This window comes from Amia ocellicauda, chromosome 1, assembly GCF_036373705.1.
Source record: "Amia ocellicauda isolate fAmiCal2 chromosome 1, fAmiCal2.hap1, whole genome shotgun sequence".
Classification (NCBI taxonomy): Eukaryota; Metazoa; Chordata; class Actinopteri; order Amiiformes; family Amiidae; genus Amia; species Amia ocellicauda.
Genome location: NC_089850.1, coordinates 11,991,099 through 12,012,754, shown reverse-complemented (window position 1 = coordinate 12,012,754; position 21,656 = coordinate 11,991,099). Strand labels below are relative to the sequence as shown.

The following is a 21,656-nucleotide window of genomic DNA, read 5'->3' as shown; positions in this document are numbered from 1 at the left end:
GAGAACAAAATGTAATATTTTTAAACACTAATATGAGAGCAGTTACTCTATGTCAATTATGCACCAATTCAGAGTAGGAATGGCAGAATCTCCATTTAAATATTCTATGGAACCAGAAATACTGATATAAATAAAGAGTTGTTTGGGTCCCGTTTGTAAAAGAACAAAATTGCAGTCTGCCTCATGTGTTTTTAGATTTATAAAGTAAACACCAGCTAAAAGTGTCGTTGTTCTGTGAAGTGATTTTCTTAATATAACCCTTTATTAAAGGCTTTGGAACTGAATATAGATTAAATGTTAATTAACTCTATTTTGTGTCCGTTTCTGTAATGTTTTTGAAATCTCACACATTACCTGTTGCTGCAGGCTTGGTCTTTTGGGACTTGGGTCCAGCTAATACAATTATATTTGCATTCTAGACCTTTTGCATAACTGCCAGAAAAACATTAAGACTTCATTTCCATTTTGTCGCTATTCGTGGATGATGGCATGTCCGTGAATTCTTTTGTGTTTTAGTTTTTGTGGACCTGGCACAAGCTGTGTGATTTTATTTTTCAGCGTTTATGTTGAGAGAAACTGTAGCCGTTAAAGGCATCTGGCCTAACCATAAAGTTATCACATCATTTAAGCAGAGTTGTTAGGTCATATCTTTCACTGAGTGCAAGTGGGTATAGTTAGAATTTTACATTTTTTTTCTGATGATTGAAAGTGTTATGTAACAATAAACATATTTTTGTGTTGTTTTTTTTTCTCGATATTCCCTACAGCTTTTTGTGAAATGCACACTTTGGCTGCCGACACCGCCTCAGTTCATCTGTAATGCTATATAAGAAGTGAAGCTTTGTGTTGTGTTTCTACTCTTAATTTGTTTGGCTCCTAAACTCCAGCTAGTGGTGCACACCAGATGTTCCACTTTGACGTTCTCCATCGATTTAGACAGATGAGATGGGAGAATGTGAATGTAATAAGATCGTTTTCAGGATTTCAATTAGTTTTTATTAAATTGTTGACAAACTAAATTGAAAGAACCAAATGACATTTTTTTTCACTAGTGTAATTGGTTGCAAAACTGGTCTGATTTTGATTGCAGAAGAGCAGAAATACTGAAAGCAGGGCACAATGCTTATAATTGGATTTAAGCAGATTAGACGTGTTGATTGGACTGAAGACGCTGAAGAAAGAAATAGCTTTTCGCTTTTGAGTGCTGCGAAATAGTCCCATTCTAGCACTTCAAATGTCAATCGTGATGTACCTCTAGCTGTACAGTTGTATGTACCCATTAAACTAACGAAGACCTACTGGCTCTTAAAAACGCATTTCAAAATTCTCCTTTTTGGCCTTGCAATTCCTGGGAAAGCGGATATTCAGTAACACTATTTGGGTCCATGTAAAAACTCAATTAATCTGAGGGAACTATTTGGTTTGGTGGTGCTTACTTCCATGTTGTGTGTTTGAGAATATGCCTACAGTGTCACAACATATCCGACTTTATGAATGTAGCGGGTTCAGTGATGGTCCTGCAGTGATGATTTGCCATGAATCCCCTCCCAACTAATTCTTGTCTCATTTTTATGGATTAACTGCATGTTCCAACAGTAAGCATTAACCTCTGACATTAACCGCAAAATGATAGCGATACTACATAAATTAGATTAATCTTTGTACTATTAGGCAATATATCACAAATACACCACCGGAGATGTCAGTGTATGAGATCAGGTCCTCTGTATTTGTGGATGCCTTTCTTACTGTGGGCTGTTACATATGTGCAAACTCTTCGCTGTTTGGGAAAACCGTTAGCTCATTGTCAGATCACTTGCATCCCCCTGTGTGTGAAAACTGCTAATGACTGGCCCAGTCCTTGTGTAAATGAGTCGTCCTGTCGCTGCAGTTGGAAAGCCATTACATCCAGCTCTCTCCAGATGAAGTGTGGGGCCAGTGAGTAATTTACTCTCCACTAACAGCCTGATTTCTCAGAGCTGATAAAAGGTGTGAGAGCAGTTCTGAATACATTTTAAAATTTCTGCAGTTTTCCAAATTATTATATATGTTGATTTGTTTCAATTAATCACGTGGTGCTTGTAGGTTACTGATTTGATTTCCATCCAACTTTAATGCATCTATATACTGCACTTAAGCAACAGTACATTTTTTAACAACTTAATCAGAATTGGGTTCTTAAAACAAATGTGTATTTCAGAGTTATGTAATTTAGGCTTTTTATTCTACCAGCTTGACAGACATGGTCTTATAAATGTAAAATTCTAACTAGCACAGGCATTTTTTAATGATTATTATTTTTAACTTAAAGTATCCCAACTCTTCCAAAAAAATATTGTATCGCCCAGACATTGAGTTGAAGTTACTGAATGTTAGATTGAGGCAAACTCCCTCACAATAGGGTGGATTCAATGTGTTTGTGTTTCTTCTATTTTCTTTTTTAAAAGTAATTCATTTTCCAAACCATGTTCCTGGCAATCCTAAGGTAGGAAACCACTTTTCTGCAACCTCATTAAAATAAAATCCCTTCTACATGAGTCTATTATGGCTCAGCGTACAGATTCAAATCACTTTCCCAAGCACCCGATTCGCACAGCCCCCCCACAAGCAACAAAGCACCGCAAGCAAAGAATGGCTCCCCTGACGCAACAGGTTTGAACACTTTACCAAGTCTCGGGGCATGACATCACAGTAACAGTCTCATGTATTCGCTTTGTTTTAGAATGTCATTCCCAAAGATACCTTCTGCCCATATTGTAGCCTAATTGCCTTGGCATGGGCGGAGGGACCTACTGGTGGGAATGATGTCCTTGTAAATACAACAGCGAGTTGGCTGCCGTGAGGGGTTCTGCCTCCCGTGGAGTCGTGAGTCATACACCTGATAAGTAAGGAGCCACTTGATTGGACGGCTGCCAGCTGCCATTGAATGGTAGGCCAAACAACCTCAGTGGAGGAGGTTCCACCCTGCTGCACACAGAGAGTCGAGGGCTTTGTCTGTTTAACCTCTTCCCTTCAAAGAAAGGACTTGTCAGCAGAATTATGTAGTAGTAACTTCGGTGTATAGCAAGTGTGCCAACAGCAAGCCGAGGAATTTTGGCCTCAGTGGGTAAAGGATAATAACTGCTTTTTTATAGCTGATCAGGCAAAGGGATCTGGGATGTTGCCTTTTATCACTTACCTTTCTTGCGATATGATTCCCATGGCTACAGAGTTTGAGCCTGTGCCCAGACAGGCTGAAAACGACCTGTAAACAAATGATCAAAAAGTTTTAAAAATAAAATTACACCGAACAATGAGCGGATATGTCTTCGGTTCTGTTGGCAAGGTGCTCTGTCAGATTTGCCAAGTTTTGTTTTGTTCTGTTTTAAGCAGGCTTTTACATCCTGATTTAATTGACCTGAAATTCAATCCCTTATTGATCAAACATTGGATATTCTGCTATTTAACACTTGATACAAATCCCTCTGCTTATTGCCAATGGACCAGTTTGGATTTTGAAAAGAAGACGTTGTTATTGTTTTCTGTTTGTATATGAAATAAGTAGTTTAACTCTGACAGACTTGATTTCAAAACTTTCAAACTGCCAATTAAAAATACAATACTTGCTGGACAATTTGCATTAGGTAGCCTACATGAAATAATCCTATATCAAAAGACAGTCAGTGATCAGGTGTGGGACTTGTGATTTGCATTTAATCTCTTTTATTCAAGAGCTTTGTCTCACATTGGAGTACAGTTGTGTAACTCTTGTATCTTCTTGCTTACCCTAAGCCAGTGAATGGGATTTTGCAAACAGGGTATTTATGCATTGGGTTTTGTACATGTAGTTCTAAACTGAAGGCCGAGGCAGGGTTGGACTCTTGGGAGATTGCTGTCATTCCACAGGAGAGACAGGGAGAAATCCCCAGAGACATTCCTGCTGCTCCGGTGATTCCACAAGAGGCTTTCAGTCTGTGCATCCCATCTGTGCTGTGCTGGAGTAGTAGGAGCTGTGACCTTGATTTTTAACTTGCATTATTATACTGCTACGCCGATTAGTTTCCCAGAATTCCATGTGCGCAGAGATGTGTACATAAAGCCCCTGGGAACTGATAGTGAAATGGTCAGGAAACCGGGAGAGGACCTGTAGCTGAGGCCATTTCTGTGCACTCCTCTCATTCTCGTTCATCAGTCCTCAGTGCAGCTGCTGACATAAAATGTTTGAAGCATCTTCTGTTTCTCATCTGATGGCAACCTCGTCATCAATCAAAATGTAAATAAATTCCTCCACTTCACAACCTCATTCCTTCTTGCATTTATGTATCAAATGATTTAGATGATGTCCATTACTGTGCTGGTTACTGAATGAAACGCCACTTTAAAAGGAAACTCCATTGCACAGACTCTCAATAGTGGGGATTAGCTACTGTCACACCCTGTCCTTTATGTGTGGAAGAAAAGCTTTGCCAGATGGACCCCTTCACTGAGGGTATGCGGTAGTAGCCAAGTCAAAGACTCAATCGCAAAAATCCTGCTACTGTTTTAACAAACTCCGAGGTCTGTTTAGGTTAAAACAAAATCTTTTTTTTTTGTATTCATTTATATTCAAATTAGTTTAAAAAAAAGAATGTGCGTCATGTTGAGAAATCCTTCCCATGCTTTGAATTTAAATACCCTGTCTTAAGTGGGCCAAAAAAATAAAAAAACATGTGGTTGTCCATCTGAATTAATTGATTGTATGGCCTGTAGTTCTGCTTCTCTTCCCCTATCCTTATCAGTGTAGGCCGTAACAGTTGTGTGCAAGTGAGAGTGACTGTGTTTGAAGCTCCAGTGCTAGTCAATCCCAGCGTACGCACAAGAAGCTGTCTGTAAACAGTTGCTTCCTGACTGCAGTAGTGTTCCTCAGGAATTCCTGTGTAATGGACGCGACAGCGAATGATGTATAGCCTGGGCCAAAAGGACACCAGAGGAGCATCTGGGCGCTGAATATAATTGGTTACACAAGGCACTCATCCCTGCTCTGTGTGGCAGTGTGGCGGGTGTGGCCTGCTCTCTGGAGAACAATATTGCATAATTTGGTGCTTTGTGTCTCTGGCTCTTCAAGAGAAGAAAGGCCTCCTAAGGATTTTGATAGAATGTCCCTCACTGAGATAATAAATGAAAAAGGGGAGCCTAATTGAATGTGGCCTTTTTCTCCATTGCTAAAGATAAGCTCGGATAAGTGCCACCACGGAGTATGATTAGAAAATAAATAAAATACGAATAAGATAAATAAAACCAGAAGGAAGGTTCAAGTTGACCCCACTTAAATTTGTCATTTAAGTAAACTATTCTGAGTTTCATACAACACTTTTCTTTTCTTGTACCGCGCCTGATATTTTCAGCGCATTCTTCATCCGCTTTGGAAACCTATCCTCCTATGTACCCTGACACAATTTTCCCCAGTTGTGTTGCCTCTTCGCTCGGCACTGCCTGTGACCCCTCTGGTACAGCTGGTCAGTCGAGTGATGCATTATAAGACCTAATTCATCATGAGGAAAATGCACTTTATGAGAACAATTGAACTGAAGGCTAATTGTATTAATCACTTACATTTAATCAGTGTGGAATTGACAGATTGCTACATGGCCATCTCGCCCTCCGAGGGGGTAGAAGGAGGTGACCCTATTCAATGTAAGAACGAATTGCCCTTTATTGATCCTTTTTAACGCCTTTTATAGGCTACAAAGAAGGAGAGGGCGTGGCGGTCTGATGCACTGATGGACAAAACCATACATCATGGGTCTGCTCCCAGCAAAAAAGATCCAGTGGAGGAATAGCCTCTCTAGAGGAAAACCGTCTTTAACCTATGGCATATCTGGAGGGGATTTTCTTCCTTCTTTTTTTCCTTTGCGGTGTTTTCCTTAAGCGCCCCGAAGGCAGCTGTGTTTCAGTACAGGGATGCTGCGGGGCGGGCGAGGAAGCTGTAGTGGGCCACACCAAGAGTAAAGTCTGTCCCACCCACAGCAACAGCACAAGCCGTCTCACTGTGAGGAAACCGCCCGGCCCCGCACACTCTTCCCCCTGTTTCCTGAATCACTCTGTCTCAAGGTGTGTGTGTGTGTGTGTGTGTGTGTGTGTGCATGTTTCCAAGGACAAAGCGCCCCAGACTACAGAACTCTGTTTGTAGTTTTTTTTTGTTTTGTTTTCACTTTTTAATCTGCAGGCCCCACTGTGAACTCGTGGGAAGTGTTTAATTATTGTCCTTCTCACTCTGTATGAATTGCCAACTTCCAAGAGCAAACACGCAAATCTATCAAGGCACATTACCATGGTGTTTTGTCTGTATGAAAATACATATCGGTCTATTTATAGTTACAAGCAACAATACAGTTAAAAAAATAATAATAATAACGCAAAACAGTCCTCTTTTTTTACTTCTGGCTCTGGGGTATCCTCAAGCACAACACAAAACACATGTTCCTGTTATGTTGCAGGATTAGACCTATGCTTTTGTGTACTTGATCTGTTTTTCAGAAGCTGCTTATAATACATTCATGCAAAAGACAAAAACAACTCTGGGATTCCTGTTAAGTCATGCCTTGTAATAATAATAACCATATCTTATCTTAGTGCACGTATTTCATAATATACCTTATTTGCTTTATTGGGCTTCCCTTTACTTTATCAGTGAAAGAAAGTGAAAATTGTGTACAGATTGTAGCTAAGTGAACTTGAGCTAGTTATTGACTGCCCTCCTGGGAGCTGATTAATATCCTTGGTTGTTCTAGGTGTGGATTTCCTCTCCTTTGGCCTTGAGAGTTCGCTTTCACAGAGGGACACAAAAGAGGTTTTTAAGAGCCGTCTGTTTGGAACCTTTTAGTTGCCTCTGGATTTGCAAATTGTTTGGTTGAGTTTCGTTTGTTTTTGTTCTGCCTTCTCGATGTCGAACTTTGTTGCGGCAAATATATGGCACCTGGCTGTAAGTGTAACCTAATAACAACAGTCGGTCAGTTTCCTTTTTCACGACTGTTCTTGTACACTGTTGTAGTTGGGGAAAAGTCTATGACTATTCCAGTTCCCCTGCTAAGAATAGTCAATACTGGTATAAAGAACCCAGACCTTAAGGGAAAACAGTAGTGTACCTTGTGTTTCAATTCCTGTACTATTACTGAATCAGGCTCTCTTCAAATTGAAAGCTTAGTGTGTGAAAACGACATGAAGAAAAGGATAACTGTATGCCAAGAACTCGCAAAGAAAAAGGATGTAACAGATACTCTATCTAACACACATGCATGGGTGTCTTTATGTAGGTAGGTGGTAAACCATTAAATAACTTGTTTAACCAGCTCTGAATTTCATTTGGAAATGCTAACAGTGTATTTGTATATAGGAATGGTTGGCTTATTTATCTTTACATGTTTTGTCTTTATATTTTTTCTAACGGGCTCAGAAACATTATTTCCAAAAACAATCTCCTCCCAGTTTACTCTCTTATTCAGCGGACACCTTTTGTAATTCATATCAGTGAGCTCTGAATACAGGGAAACAAAAGCAGTGACTTCTGCTCCAAAGAAGCACCCCGATGCTCCCGAATGCCAGTAGTCTCCTGCCGTCCTTTCTCGGTCAGCGGCTTTTCATTGACTAAAAGAATTGATCAGTTGACGGGGAAACGTCTGGTTGGCAGCTGTATCCTAATACCACTGATGTAATCGATGAAGACAAATCATAAACAGTTGCACGTCAGGAGGAAACATTCATCCAAGCGTTCAGGACGGAGGCTAGGTTATTAAAAAGTCTGCATCGAAACATCTTGTTTTGTTCCCCCTCATTATGACCAGGCTGCTGTGGGAATACTATATATGCAGCATACATGTTTGGAGTGCAGTTGTTATTTCTGATGGATGGAAAGAGCCCTTAGAGGATTGTGCAGCCATTTAAACTATTAGGGGTCTGTCTGTGTGTGATGTTCCTCAAAGCTAGTCAAATGGGTGGGCGGGCTATTACCCTCCCTGACAGATGGTAAACTTGTCTTTATAGGTTCAAGCCACTGGTGGTGAATGTCTTTATGGTTAAGTGTTTTTATTTTGTGTGTGTGTTTTTTTTTTTTTTTTTACAGTGCTGTGTAGGTAAAATGTTTGTGGAGTGTCTCTTGAGTTACTAGAGGGCTTTAACTCTGGCAGTGAAGTTTAATGTAAAATCCCCCTGTGGAGAAGCAGTTTTGTTTTTTTGCTTGTGAATGGCACAATTACTGCCTTATCTCTGGGTAGTAATAAAGCAGAGGTTTTCATGGGTGGTAGGTATCCGGGCATGATTAGTCAGCTATGGGAGGACGTCACACACTGATTAAATGTTGTTGGGCTGGGCTGGTGAAATTAAAACCTGGTTGGAGACCAAATCAAATCTGATGATAAAGACTGAAGTAATTTTAGTGTGAAAGTATTTGTCACCAGTTCTTGAGTCAAAAGTTAATTAAAAGTGTAGGTTTATATAAAATGGGAATTAAGCCTTAAAATCCGTATTATAAGTACTTTGTATTATTTTCTTCCTCCCTTTCTTTTTTTTTTTTTTTTATTTGATCCCTCTTCTCAAATGCCCATCAAAGCCATTAATTGGGTTACAGGATGGCTTAATGAGGGCTGATGGGTATTGTACTCACTGGAATAAGGAGGCACCTGCTCTTTATAAATATGTATGGGACATGCCTCTGGGAGCATTTGCTTCTGGCCTCCCAGCAAGTCAGGCAGAACTTTGAAGGTCTTTCTTTTCTGTGAGCTCCCTGAATGCACGGCCAGGAAGACCTGCAAACCGAGAAGCTGTCCTACTGCTCACAACATTAGTCTTCTGAGCGAGCGCCTCATTGTGTTGGTCTGTGCATGCCGGTGATCGCAGTGTGTAGGATACAAGCCGCTTTGTTCGGCACAGACGCACATCCAAATACACGAACAGTGCTGTACACTGCGTCCTTTCTGTAACACGCATGTCCACGAAGTGCTGAGTGTGACTGTGTATTGTCCGGGACGACTCTTTTCATCTATTAAAGGAGGAAGATTTGTAAAACGTCAGTCTGGAGGCCACACTGTATCTTCAACTGGGAGGCTCTGTATGGATGTGGCCTGTAATATCAAATGATCTGTGTTTTGTGAGAGTAGAAAATACATCAAAAGTTCACATTTAGTGACGTCAGCTGAATTGGCATGTAATTGTACACTGCAGTTTATAGGGAAAGACATTTATTGAGTCAAGAAAGCGCAGTGTAAGGGGCAGTAATTCATTAAAACAGCTGGAGACAACAAACAACAGTGTGTTGAAGTGCCAAGGATAATTGACCAATTACATGATATGATGGTTTGACGGCAGCAAGCCTCATTTTACTGCTGTAACTTCATCAGTATAATCTAATCAATAGATACACTTCGTGCTTCCTCATAGCTATTTTCACCAGGTAATGGTTTCTAACAATTAAATTGTTGTATCTATACAGGCCATCACATGCTTTTTAATATAATATTGGTGATATATTATTTAATATGTAATATATTAACATAAAGGATGTCAGTTAATTAGGAAAGCAACATTAAACACAATCTTTGATTGTTGTATGGCTGAATGCTCAGATACTAGTAATTTATAAGTATATGTGAGAAAAATGTAATGTGAAACAGTTATTTTATAGTAATGTATTTGGCAAATAAACTTTCCATATGAAAAGCTTACATTTTATAATATATGGTTATATTATGTGACAAATGTATTATAAATATATGAAAACATACAATATATATAATTGATCCCAAGATATGAGAGAGACCTAGAAGATGGGTTGATGAAATAAGGAGCTTGTGAAGATCGTGAAAGTGGAAATAATTTGGGGAGGCCTTCATCCTTAGTGGATTGATAAAGAACTAATTGAACAACTTGTTATTGATTTCAGATGGGCTAAGAGGTGTTAGTTTAAATTCCTATGCAGTTTACCTGCCCTGACAGAATGTAAGTTAGTGATGGTGCTGTGAGAATTGTGTTGGACAATTTACTTGTTATTCTTTATATTGTTAATGGTTTTGTGTTGTTCATTCAGTTTTGTCTATAATGCAATCATCAGTTTGTATTTACTAATTTCTGGGGGCTACTTTAATTATTAATTTCACTGAGTTGTATTACACCTACTGTCTTTAGGATAGTTCAATCAGCTACTATCTTTCAATCTGCTATAATAGTATAACGTTTGTGTGTTTTGGGGCACAGGTATTTGGTTGAGGACTTAAAACAACTTCTTTGTTTCCATCTGTTGCCTGAATAATGCTGACCAGCATCAATCAACACATCAAAGATAACAACAACAGTAATAAAATTAGGCCTGTGTTAATTCCATTTGTACAACTGTATTTTAACATTTCACTTCCGACAGATAAGACTGCAACCTATCGTCGCCAAACAGGCTTCTCCAACTCACATCTTTAGTTCCTTTCTTCACTTCATGTGAGAGGAGGGCTCCTGGTTAACCTGTATTTATTTGTTTGTAAAAAACGTGTTACTTCTTCAATAGTGTAGCCAGCATGTGTAAGTCCTAATGGGCCAGATAAAGTTAAAGAGCTGTTTGTAGATGTAGCCAAAACAGAGCTGTGAAAAACAAATTGGGAAGAGAAACAAGGCAAGCCTATCAAAACACTTAAAATTAATTGCTGTAGTGAACTACTGCAGTTCTTTGGGTTGTCTCTGGGTTATTGGTGGTGTAGTTCATATACATACCACTTATAATAAGCGTACAGTCACCCTTCAAAAAGAAAATCTATGACTGTGATAAATCGCTAGCGGCCGAGTGAGAAGACAGAACGGAGGCTGCACTGTATTGTATTGCAGCAACAAAGTGAATCATAGTGGAGCGAACAGACAGCAAACAAGTTAATTGCAAACTAAAGAGGGGTTTAATTGGATTACTGTAGAGCACCGACACGTTTTTAAAAGAGGTGTTTGTGTGTGAACTTTGAAATACCTCTGTGAATGGTAGACGCATATCATTTTAGATGCTCATGCTCTGAACTATAAATTAAACTGTTCTTGCACTGTGGACACACCGTAATGGGGATGCATACATGTATTGACAGTTTAAGGTTTTTCTCCATGTTCTTCCTCTGTTTTAATAGATTTACACAACCTGCCGTGTAAAATAAAATAAAAACACCAAGCTAAGTCCTGCCAGTTAGTAACCTTCAAAAAAACAGTCCCTGAGCTGACATCCCCAGTTCATATCATATGCAATTGCACGGCCATTCTGACACTTAAAAAACACACACTTTAAATACTGTTTCTGTTAACCTCAAGTATGTGATGTAGATAAACATTGCATGTTTTTAAAAGGGAAGGAGTACTCAAAAGACAGCCCCAGAATACCTAACATTTGGCCCATTCATTTAGTGGAATGCATGTGGCCTTCGCTTTTTGCCTCCCCTCTTCTTTCACAACGCCAGCACAGCAGCAACCCTCTCATTGGTAAATGCCCCCGCCCCCCGTGCTCACTCTCTCGCTCTCTTTCCCTCCCTCTCCCTCTTTCTCTCTCCTTCTCTTGTTCAATCAGTGCAGTGGGAGCTCCCCTCCACCGTTCTCTCTCGTGGTAATTGTGGTATGCAGGGTCAAACAAGAGCCCAGTCATAGTGCATTCCCTGGTGACTCGGAGGTATTATGGCAGCCTGTCTGGGCTAATCATTTCAAGCGGCCCATGGAAAACCACTTTGGTTAAGCCTGCATCATCCTGTTCCTCCAATGGAAAAAAAACTGAATGTTCGGAGGGTGTAGCTAGCAAACAAAAATACATCCCAACCAGGGAACACTTTTTTTTTTTTTCTTAACGGTTCTACTTTTGAAGAATGTTAGTCACAAACCATCAGCATTCGCACGGGAAACCTTGTGTGTGTGTGTGTGTGTGTGTGTGTGTGTGTGTGTGTGTGTATGTGTCTCTGTCTATAGGAGGGAGGGAGAGAGAGAGACCGAGAGAGGAGGAAAGAAAGAGTGAGCCTTATAAGCCAGTGTAAAATCAGAGAGCACTTAATTCTCATTGTGTGTTTCAAAAGACTGATAGATTAAAGCAACTGAACAGAGGTAAGGATGTTTTTATTTTTTCTGTGCTTTGACTTGTTTTGTTGACTTTTTCTTTCATGGGATTAGAGGGGGAAGAAAGACACAGGGCTGTTTTATCCTGTATACAGGTGCAGAGTCAAAAAGCGTATGAGTCTTTGAAATCCCAGGGGGAATGAGCTGGTCTTTTGTCTGCTACCACCTTATTTACCATCCTGGTTTTGAAGGCATTATTATTTCAGTTTAGTAAGTCCAGTGCCTTTTTTTCTAATCCGGTTTTACAAAATTGTTGTGGGCAGATCTCTTTGAAAGGAGAGTGTTATCTTGCAGATAATGCAGCAGCTTCATTTGTCTGTTGTTGACTAGAATTGTAATTGTGGTAAACGGAAAAGCACTCATAAGCATTAATGTGTGTTGCTTTTTGTATGTTTTGTTTTGCTGTCCCACTTTTCTGTTGTTGCTCTGTCACTAAAAACTGGCGACACTGAAAGACAGGTTAGCATGAAGCCACCGTACTACATTGGTCACAAAATTATATCACTAGTGTATGCACCATAGATGGTCAACGCCTAGTCACAGGAAGGGGAAGAAATGATGTATAAAATATCTTTAGCCTATTTATTGGTTGCTTCACTTAGTATTAGAGCAATAGATGATGCTTTGTTGAAGGACACACTTTTAGAAGCCGCGTAACTCCACTTTAATTGTCATTGACATTCATGGGGAAGGTTTGGTTGGTCCTTGTGTGAATTGCAGACCATCTACAGATTAGAAAGTGGGATCTTCTGCTTCTCTTCTTTTGCAAAATGACTTCATGGATCGTACAACTGACAGTGCTTAACCAAATCAGGGACTTGACAACAGTCTTATCCTTTGTTTGGATAAATTCTCTTTTTTGTCTTGTCTTCAGTATTCTCTTAACTTTATCCACGATGTGCCTGCAAATAATTTTGTTAGGTTGCCAGATTAAGTGTCACGTGTTTATTTTGTTTGATATTGTTGATTGTGGGAACTTCCTGCTAACAGACAGAACCATTTTGTATATTGTGTGTGTGGAGTTCTTATAAAACTGGGTCACCAAACCTGTGTTTATAACCTGGACTTTATTCGAATAAATAATGAATACAGCTGAGAGGCAGAATTAGGTTGACTTATAACAGGCAGCTGTGGCAATGGTCGGAAAACAGAGAGCCACTCGTCAGTCAATACGCCAGGATTAGTGCATTATGACTTTGATCAATTCCTCCTTCAGTGTGATCTATAATTTGTCCTCCATATCCCTGCAGTCTTTAATACAGTGTGACCATTTTCTTTTTCATCTCCGATAGCCATGGGCGGCAAATATTTCTAAACAACAAACAACAACAGGACTCTCTAGAAACCTTGTATATTTATATTTTCAAAAACTATGTCCTTGTAATGGGGCGAACGTCTCCAGCAGTCGAATATTTTGTGAGAAAAGAGAGACTAAACAAAATGGTTGATTGAAGCAAATCATTTAGGGCTTTGTAGCGGCCCTCAAGAATGCAGGCCAAGGGTTATGGGGCTCCTCTTAGGGAGTAGCAGATGGCCTATGGGAAAACAGAACAAAAGTGTGGCTTTTGAATCGCTCACCGTGCTTTCAAAGCAAGGTGGGTTCGACCCGCACAAAAAGCATCTCAGAGCAGCGGTCAACGCAGCTCTCGCATCTGACTTGGAGTTTGACATCCCCAAATGTCTGCTGATGTTTGGGTGTAAAAAAAATCCTTTGAGAAAGTTAGACCTCTCTTATCTTAAGCGCTTTCCTCTCTAAACGGCTTAACAGACCGCCGGGAAAGCTTAAGGGGCTGATTGTCATAGTTATAAAAGCGTTGCATTATCCTGCAAAATATGACTTAAGGCATAGTGTGACTTGAGTGCCAGTGCAGTGTCACTTGAAAAAGCTGCTCATGTTCACGTAAAGGTTTGTTCTGCCGTTTTCTACTTTCGGGCTCTTTGGGGGGTCTTGTGTGTAATGGTCACCCTTGCTTCAGACCTAAAGCACAGTCTTAGTCTTGGCAGACTGTCCAGAACATAGATTCTTTTGGGCCTCAAATGGAGGGGATGCACAAATGGGTTTGTTTTTCTGGACCGAGTTTATTCCAGGCAGACATGATGGGTAGAAATAGTGGCTTCAGTCCTTTTGTATTGCTCTACTTCAGAGATACGTGGATGGTGTGCTCTGGGGCATGGATTTGCTTGCTCGGGAGCGGATATGCAGTATCAAGGAGGAAAGCTGCTTAAAAACCTCACATACCCTCTGCAGCGTCAGAGGGATGTTCACATGGCATCCTCTATGTTTGACGCACATCTTCCTGACAGATGAGCAACAGGACTTAGTTTTCCTGAGCGTAGGTCAGTTACAGTTTGAATTCTGTTTTGTGTTTGCATCCAACCCTTGCACCATGCAGTTTCCTGTCATTTGTAATTACCCAGAGCAGTGCTAAAAACTGTACATTTTTGACATCATAGGACACTTTTGGTAAACTCCCATGAATTCTGGGAAATGTTACTCTGTTATGAATGCTGTTGGTTAATTGGAGTCGTACAGTACTGTCATACTCCAAGCAGAAATTGCAACAGAATAATTTAAATTAATTTGGAAATGAAGAACCTGAATAGCTAAACTCTTTTCTGGTCAGCATGCATCAAAGAGTCCACAAATGTACAGTCTTTGTGGTAGGTGAAACTGCATCATACAAAGTTTGAATCTTTGCAGTTTGGCTTAACAAGGCTCTTGTTTAAATGGGGAAACCTGTTTACTGAATGATATATGACTATAAAGAAGTCTGTGTGTATGTATTTGGGGGAAATCTGCAGTGTATTGATGTGTATGTGGGTTTAGCCAGAAAATTATGTCCTAGTTATTGCGTGTTGTAAAGGCTTGGCGTCACCCTCATAGTCTACGTCCCAGACTTGGTCACTGTCTTGAGTGAGGCGTTATTGGAACGGGCTGAATTTGGCCTTGCGCGTTAATCTGCGTCGTGTGTCCTTGTGTTTAAAAGAGTAGGTATGAAATAACATAAAATAACGTCTGCCCTGTGTAGACCTTGGATCTAGCTTTTGCGTATGTGGTGTTGAACCAGGCAATTTGTTTCCATTTCAGTCTAAGAAAACACTGCTGTTATTCTTTTCCAAGTAGCTGAAACATTGCTACTGTTCTTGTGTTCAGCCGCTTCCTGTATTTTTCTTTACACTGACAATTGTGCCTTTATTAATTCACTTTCTTTCCGTTTTATTTAAAGGCACAATTGTAATTGTGTGAAAGCAGGGTGTAGATATGTACCAAGAATGAGAGAATATTTCCTTCTACAGACAGGCAGACATATAGGGAAGAAAAAAATAACACGTTCTAGGGTGGTTACATAGCCCAGAGAGGAGAGCGTTATAGAAATGCTGTAACGGCTGCTTTATTTGGCTCTCGCTGATGGCCAAACTTGGCAGCTGACAAAAAAAATTAAATTACATGGAATTCCAGAGTTTAAAAATAAATACGGGGCCACTGTAAGTTGCTTTTTAAAAGTTTTCCTACCTATCAAACCAAGACGTCATTGAGCGTTGCAGAGCCCAGAAAAGAAAAAAAAATAATAACAAAAAAAACAGTATGCTTAGTGTAGTTTTTCTTTCCTTTTTCATCTTAATTTCGGGTGTAGAAGAAGAAGAACCGTTAGCAGAAGCCAGTTTTGCTTCTGTGCGCTACTAACATATATGCACTTTTATTTCTGGTTTCAGATGAACTTGAAGGAGCTGGACTGCTGTTTCAAGGAAGCGGAGTTTAGTCCAGAAGATCATGCGGATTGGTGGGATTTTCACTGATAAGAGAGAGAACAATTGGTAAGGGACTCCACATTAATTGTCACTGGAAACTCCATTATTTTCTCCATGTCTTATTTTAGTATCACCTTTTGCTTTGTGCGATAATTCTAGTTTGAACTGCTGCTACCATTACATGCCTTTATTACTTTGTATGACTGTAAATATTCCTTCAAGGTCATGCACGTCTTTTACTAATCAAAAACCCCTTGAGTCTCTCTGGAAGTCTTTCCATGGTCCCGTCACACATAACATCCGTGAACGCACATAGAGCAGCTTGTCGCGACCATTTTTTAATTTTTTTCCCCCCGTTTGGTTCCATGAACATCTCTCTGTTGATAGATGTAGAGTCTTTCCATTTGCTCTTCCTGAGAACAAATGTATGTCTTCTGTCTGGAGATCTGAATTGAATCACTGACAACAGTTTTTTGTTGACTATGTATTAGGAAAAGAATTAAGAAGAAACAATGCTTGTTCATACATTCAAATTATAATGAAATGCATGCTTTCCATAAACTGTAAAGGCTCTCTTATCGGTTAAACAAACAGTGAACCAAAAATTCACTAACAAACTAAATATAAAAAGCTACAGCACATTGTAGACTATTGGCAGTTTGATTCAAGTCCTCAAACACTTTAGAAAAGTAAAATGATTAATGCTGAATTCTAGATCACTTACAGCTGACTTCTATATGCTTTATAAGTAGTAGATATTCTTCAGGGAATAGGCGTGTTTCTTTAACTTGATTTAACATGTTTTTCCCCCCACCCCTTTCTCTTGTAGATGAGAATGGGGAACTCTGATAGCCAGTACAGCTTTCATGGTTCGAAGAGTAGTGGCTTCATCATCCCCGGGAAACCGAAGCCCTGTTCCCTGAAATTCCGTGCCGTCCACGCCAAAGACGAGCAGGCCCATTCCCCGCTCGGCTGGGGGCGTGGTGGGGGCGGAGGAGGGGGCTCTGGGTACAAGTCCCGGGCTCTAGCCAGGGGCTGCCTCTCCCAGCACAAGAGCGGCCAGCCCTACGCCTCCCGTCATTATGACTATGTGACCAAAGGTGGCAAGAGCAGCGCCAACAGCAGCAAGCACAAGCCCGGCTCTCCAGATGGCTGCGGGCAACGCGGCAACCGGCTCCTCGTGCCTGACAAAGGCTTCCACTACTTTGGTGCCGAGACGACGGAGAACAATTGTGGAATCAACAAGGCGTCTCCTGAATGCAACGGCCTTCTGATAAACGGCCTCCACACCCCGGAGAAGATCTCCTTGTCAGAACTCGCCGATGACAAGAGCAGCCCCAAGGTGCTCATCAAAACACTGGGCAAGTTTGATGGTGCCATGAGGGTGGAGTTCACCAACACCAACAACAACAAGCTGGTGGTGGACGAGTCCTCGGGGCCCGTGCAGCTGCTGAAATACTCCCCCACTCTGGAATCCACGCCCAGCAACCCCGAGATCCTCAGGAGACACTCCCAAACGGCGTACGAGACCGACCAGAGCCTGGGGGCAGGTGACTCGGGCGTGAGGACTAGCAAGGGAAGCTCTTTAAGCTCCGAGTGCTCCTGGTACGACTCGCCCTGGGGGAATGCTGGAGACATGACTGACATGGACAACCCTTACTCATCCGTCAGGACTTCTGACAGCAACGCTGGGGAGACTGTCTTACCGAGCGACCAGAGGAACTTTGAACAAAGGGTGTCTCCCGTGTCCCTCCAGGACCTGTACAGGAACGCCAGCCTGGCAGCCACCTTCCCCGCTGACAAAGAGCTGTCGGCACAGTACCTGGACGTGCCTCGCAGTCACCACCGCGCCTCCTTTGTCTCGGTCCTCGATGTGGCCACCGAGGCAGAGTGCCTGGGCGCCAAGCAGTACTCCTCCTACACCCTCCCCTGCCGCAAGTCCAGACCCATTGTGGACAACAGCACCAAAAAAGAAACCCTGAAGAGCAGAATGAGGCGAATAAGCGACTGGACGGGGAGCTTGAGCAGGAAGAAGAGAAAGCTGCAGGTCAGAGCCTCTTTTGTCTTTTGAAACCACTTGGCACTAGTACATACAAGTCACAGAGCATATTAGCATAATTAGGATAATAAATGCATATCTCTGGGGTTAGCAGACAAAATGTGTGGTATCCCTCAGTTCAATCAGCAGTGATATTTACTAATACCAGCTAGGGGGAATCCGTGTACTTCAAAAATATATTGTTTCTAAATAAGTATACTTTAATTTACCAATATTTATTAAATAAAATAAATTGGTACATAATTGTTTTTTAAATCAAGGGTGCCAGCACTTTAGTCTGTGACTGTATTTTAAGTGCTGAATGTGCTTTTCAAGGATTAGGTCTAGGGCTATCACATTCAATTGTCAAATTTAAGAATAAAACTTCTGCCTTTACATTTAAAACATTTTTTTATTTTATTTTATTTTTTATTTTATGTTTTAAGTGTACATACAGGGATTATATGAGCCTTGAACAGATGTCTTAAGCAGGCACATTCCCATTAGTCATGTTGAAATTCCTGAATAAGATAAATGAGAAATAACTAATGAAGTGTGTATCTTGGAAGCACATGGCTCATTTCTATTGTATAATTAATTATTTTGTCTGTTACTGACAATGCATAATTTCCTTAACCATTTCAAGGATTTACGAATGCTGAAGACTTCAAGGATATTCAAGGACTGATGACTTTGAGATGAAGTTCCATAAATAGCATGCATGTTTTAACACTGTAGAAATTTACGTTTTTTCAGACTGACTTGCATGTTTAGTCTTTTCTGTGGTAGGTAAAAAAAAAAAAAAAATCTGTGAAAGTGTGGAAAGTCCCACGTCCTCAAACATTCGCTCAAGCTCGAAGAATCAAGGAAGGGAGAATGGCTGAAGTGGTTTTATTTATATTTCAAATGGCGTAAAATGCAGAAAGCTTTAACGACACAACTTCTCTCTCCAGAAATAAATGCGTATATTCACAATTTGTAGATGTGAGGTGGGAGTGAACAAGCTCTGACTAGTAGAGTGCTCACTGAGTGTGTTGTTGCTCAAACTTTGCTCTGGATGTTAATGCCGATAGGAAAGGGTGCAGTTCCTGAAGTCAGGCACCTTTCATAAGAAGTAGGGAATAAGTCCTTAATAATCAGATTACAGATTTAAGACATTGTGCAAGTGCTCGAATTGGTCACAAGCATCTGTATGTGGCCACTTCCCATGATGCTCGTCTGCTGTAGGTTCCATTTCACAGGCCATGGTTTTTAAAGACCTGCGGCCCCAGCCCCCTCTTCCCTTCAAGAGTGGCCACTCTGGACAGCTTTTTACGCTACAGGGAATTTCGTTCCTGGCATCTCTGGACGCTTGGCAAACACAAACTTAATTTCCCAGCTTGTTAGGGAAGCTAAAAAGGAAATGATAACTTGACAGGTTTTTGGCAGCAGGGTAGCATTGTGTGGTAGCGCGCCGCATCGCTGCAAATGAAATGCTATCCTTGCGCCACATGGCAAAGCGAGTGCCCCAGCTGTCTAAAAAGGGCCATAGGGCTCAGAGTGTGATCTACGTGATGCGGCACTCGACAAGACGCTAGCAAAGGGGATGCTTGTAGCGGGATGTAAGGTCTTTACCGTCTCGCCATGAGAAGCCAATGGGTCTTGTTCAGGACGGCTGGTTTTGCCTGGGTAAGCAGTGACGCTGCCTGAAAAGAACGCCTCGCTATCATCTGTTGCCGTATGTATGTATAAATTATCCCCAAACACATGGGGCATCATCAGCCAGTGTTCGGTAACATGTGGATAAACTTGTTTATAACCGTTGGTGAATGGCTGATATTACAGTGGACCTTGATGAAGATCCCTTATTTTGTAGTGGTTTTAGATGAAAGCTTTTATAAACCTCTTGTTAGGATATATCATTGAGTATATTTTTGTTAGGGAGATATCATGAGAACAGCGCTTTTACAGAGTGGTGCGGTGTGGAGCGACTTGATGATGGGTTTTATGTTGATAAAAAGTTGGTTTCCTTTTTTCCCTTTTCTTTTTGTGTGTGGGCTGGAGGATGACTAATTATTGGCTTTTTATACTTGGGGATAGCCTTCTCTTTTGTTCACTTCATTGTTTTTTTTTTTTTTTTTTTTGCATTAAAAAGGAAACCCTCTCCTGAAAACTGTGATCATTCCAGTGGATATGAATTTGACAGGTGTGGTAAAGGAAGAAAATGTTATGGATCCTGGGACAAAATTAATCTGGAATGCAGCCTCCAGAAAATCTTGGGATACCTTGGTTTGGAAAAAATATTTAAGTGGAGCTATAGAAGACATTACTTTAAGACATTGTGATATTTGATATCTCTGATTGACGTGCGCAATAAGACCCCAAAGCTGTTTTGCTTTGCTCTTTGAAGTGAAAGTTGATAGGGATATAAAAACAATTGCCACATAACTGATCTGTTGTTGAGCATGTTTACCTGCTGATGACAATTTAGATGCAAGGAGAAATTAATCAGAAAATTGGTGCCACCTGCCATTAGTACTGTAGTAATGTGCCTTCTACATTAAGCATGGTCTTGACGTCTTTGTGCTGTGTGTGTTGACCTGTCTGAGGATTCCTCCCGTCTGTTTAATAGCTTGATCTCTGCTATGCCAGTTGCTAAATGTGGATGGGAACCTTTTCTGGGATGTTTTTATTGTTTTCTGTTTCACTGTGGCTCTTACAGTAGTAAGGAACTGCACTTCTCAGAGATGTCACCTCCACTTAGATAATTCCTGGCTTAAGCTTTATATTCTTTCATTAGTCTTTTAATCTCCACACACATTGGCACACAACTGGAGCAAGGACTAGCACTAGAGCGGCTTCCCCCACAATGAAATGCAATTCATAGGCATTTGTATCATCTGGAGGCCTGGGCCTTTAACAGTATATCTTGAGTATTTTGAATCGGGTCTGAAATTTTGAAGAGGCTGTTTCCCTTTGTTTTCATCCGTTACTGAGAGTCACAGAAATTATGTCCGTCCCCTTCTTCCAGTACTTAAGAGGTTGTTCTGAAAAAATCCTTTTCAGCAGGCTGTGGCAAGATGGAGACTTAGCCCTACCCCTTATCCCATTTAGCCATATCTCGGTCTGTTATTAAATCTGCCTTGTTGTTGTAACTCTTGTAGCAGCAGTTATGCTCATTGTAGTCGGCTACTTTAGTCTTTTTCCCAAGGTTTAATGAAAAGCCATTTTAGGTCCTTGTGGGTCTGGTACTTGAATATAAAGTGTTTTTGAAATTCTAGAAGTACAAATTTAAATGTAAGCCTAGGAGGGCATTGAATTGTGTTATTGTTAAAACCTGAACTTTGCTGCATGCTCTGGGGTGAATAGCTCTTAGACCTTGACTTTAAATATTGCTTTGCCGTATTAAATAACTTGCATTTGGATGGAATCACTGCCAAGGACTCAAGGTTTTCTTGTGGAACTTGGCAGTTTTGTGTCTCTCCTTCCCTGTGTCATGGAAGCTGGCTTTCCAGTACTCAACGTTGGTTTTGCATTTCATAGATGAGCAAAATGCAAGCGAGGTAGAGCTCTAAACGCCTGTATTGGTTTTAAATGGAATCCTGTTTGTCTGACGGTGCCATTGACAAAAGTACAGGAGTTTTCTTCAGTCAAATATGCCACTGTTACTTAATATTAAATAGCAGCTTAATAACAGGTAGAGATCAGTAGGGTAAGTGGCTGAAAACTGGGCTGCACTGAAAACCAACCAGTATTGGGATCCTACAGGACCAGGGTTGGGAGCCAATTATCTAAATCAGCACTGGTCTGCTGGTTTTTGCAG

At 40.8% G+C, this 21,656-nt stretch overlaps 1 protein-coding gene across 2 annotated transcripts in view; it reads left to right on the top strand.

The window, feature by feature from the left end:
- LOC136765538 (rho guanine nucleotide exchange factor TIAM2) overlaps positions 1 to 21,656 on the top strand; it is a 76,543-nt gene that overhangs the window by 11,652 nt on the left and 43,235 nt on the right. The window contains exons 1-3 of one of the 2 annotated variants that reach the window (XM_066719607.1): positions 11,871 to 12,054; positions 15,781 to 15,882; positions 16,646 to 17,863. In XM_066719607.1, coding sequence (XP_066575704.1) covers positions 16,646 to 17,863 — 1,218 coding nt within the window. In that variant the 5' untranslated portion in view covers positions 11,871 to 12,054; positions 15,781 to 15,882. Of the gene's footprint in view, positions 1 to 11,870; positions 12,055 to 15,780; positions 15,883 to 16,645; positions 17,864 to 21,656 lie in introns of those variants that run through there. The other variant, XM_066719598.1, reaches the window with a different exon arrangement.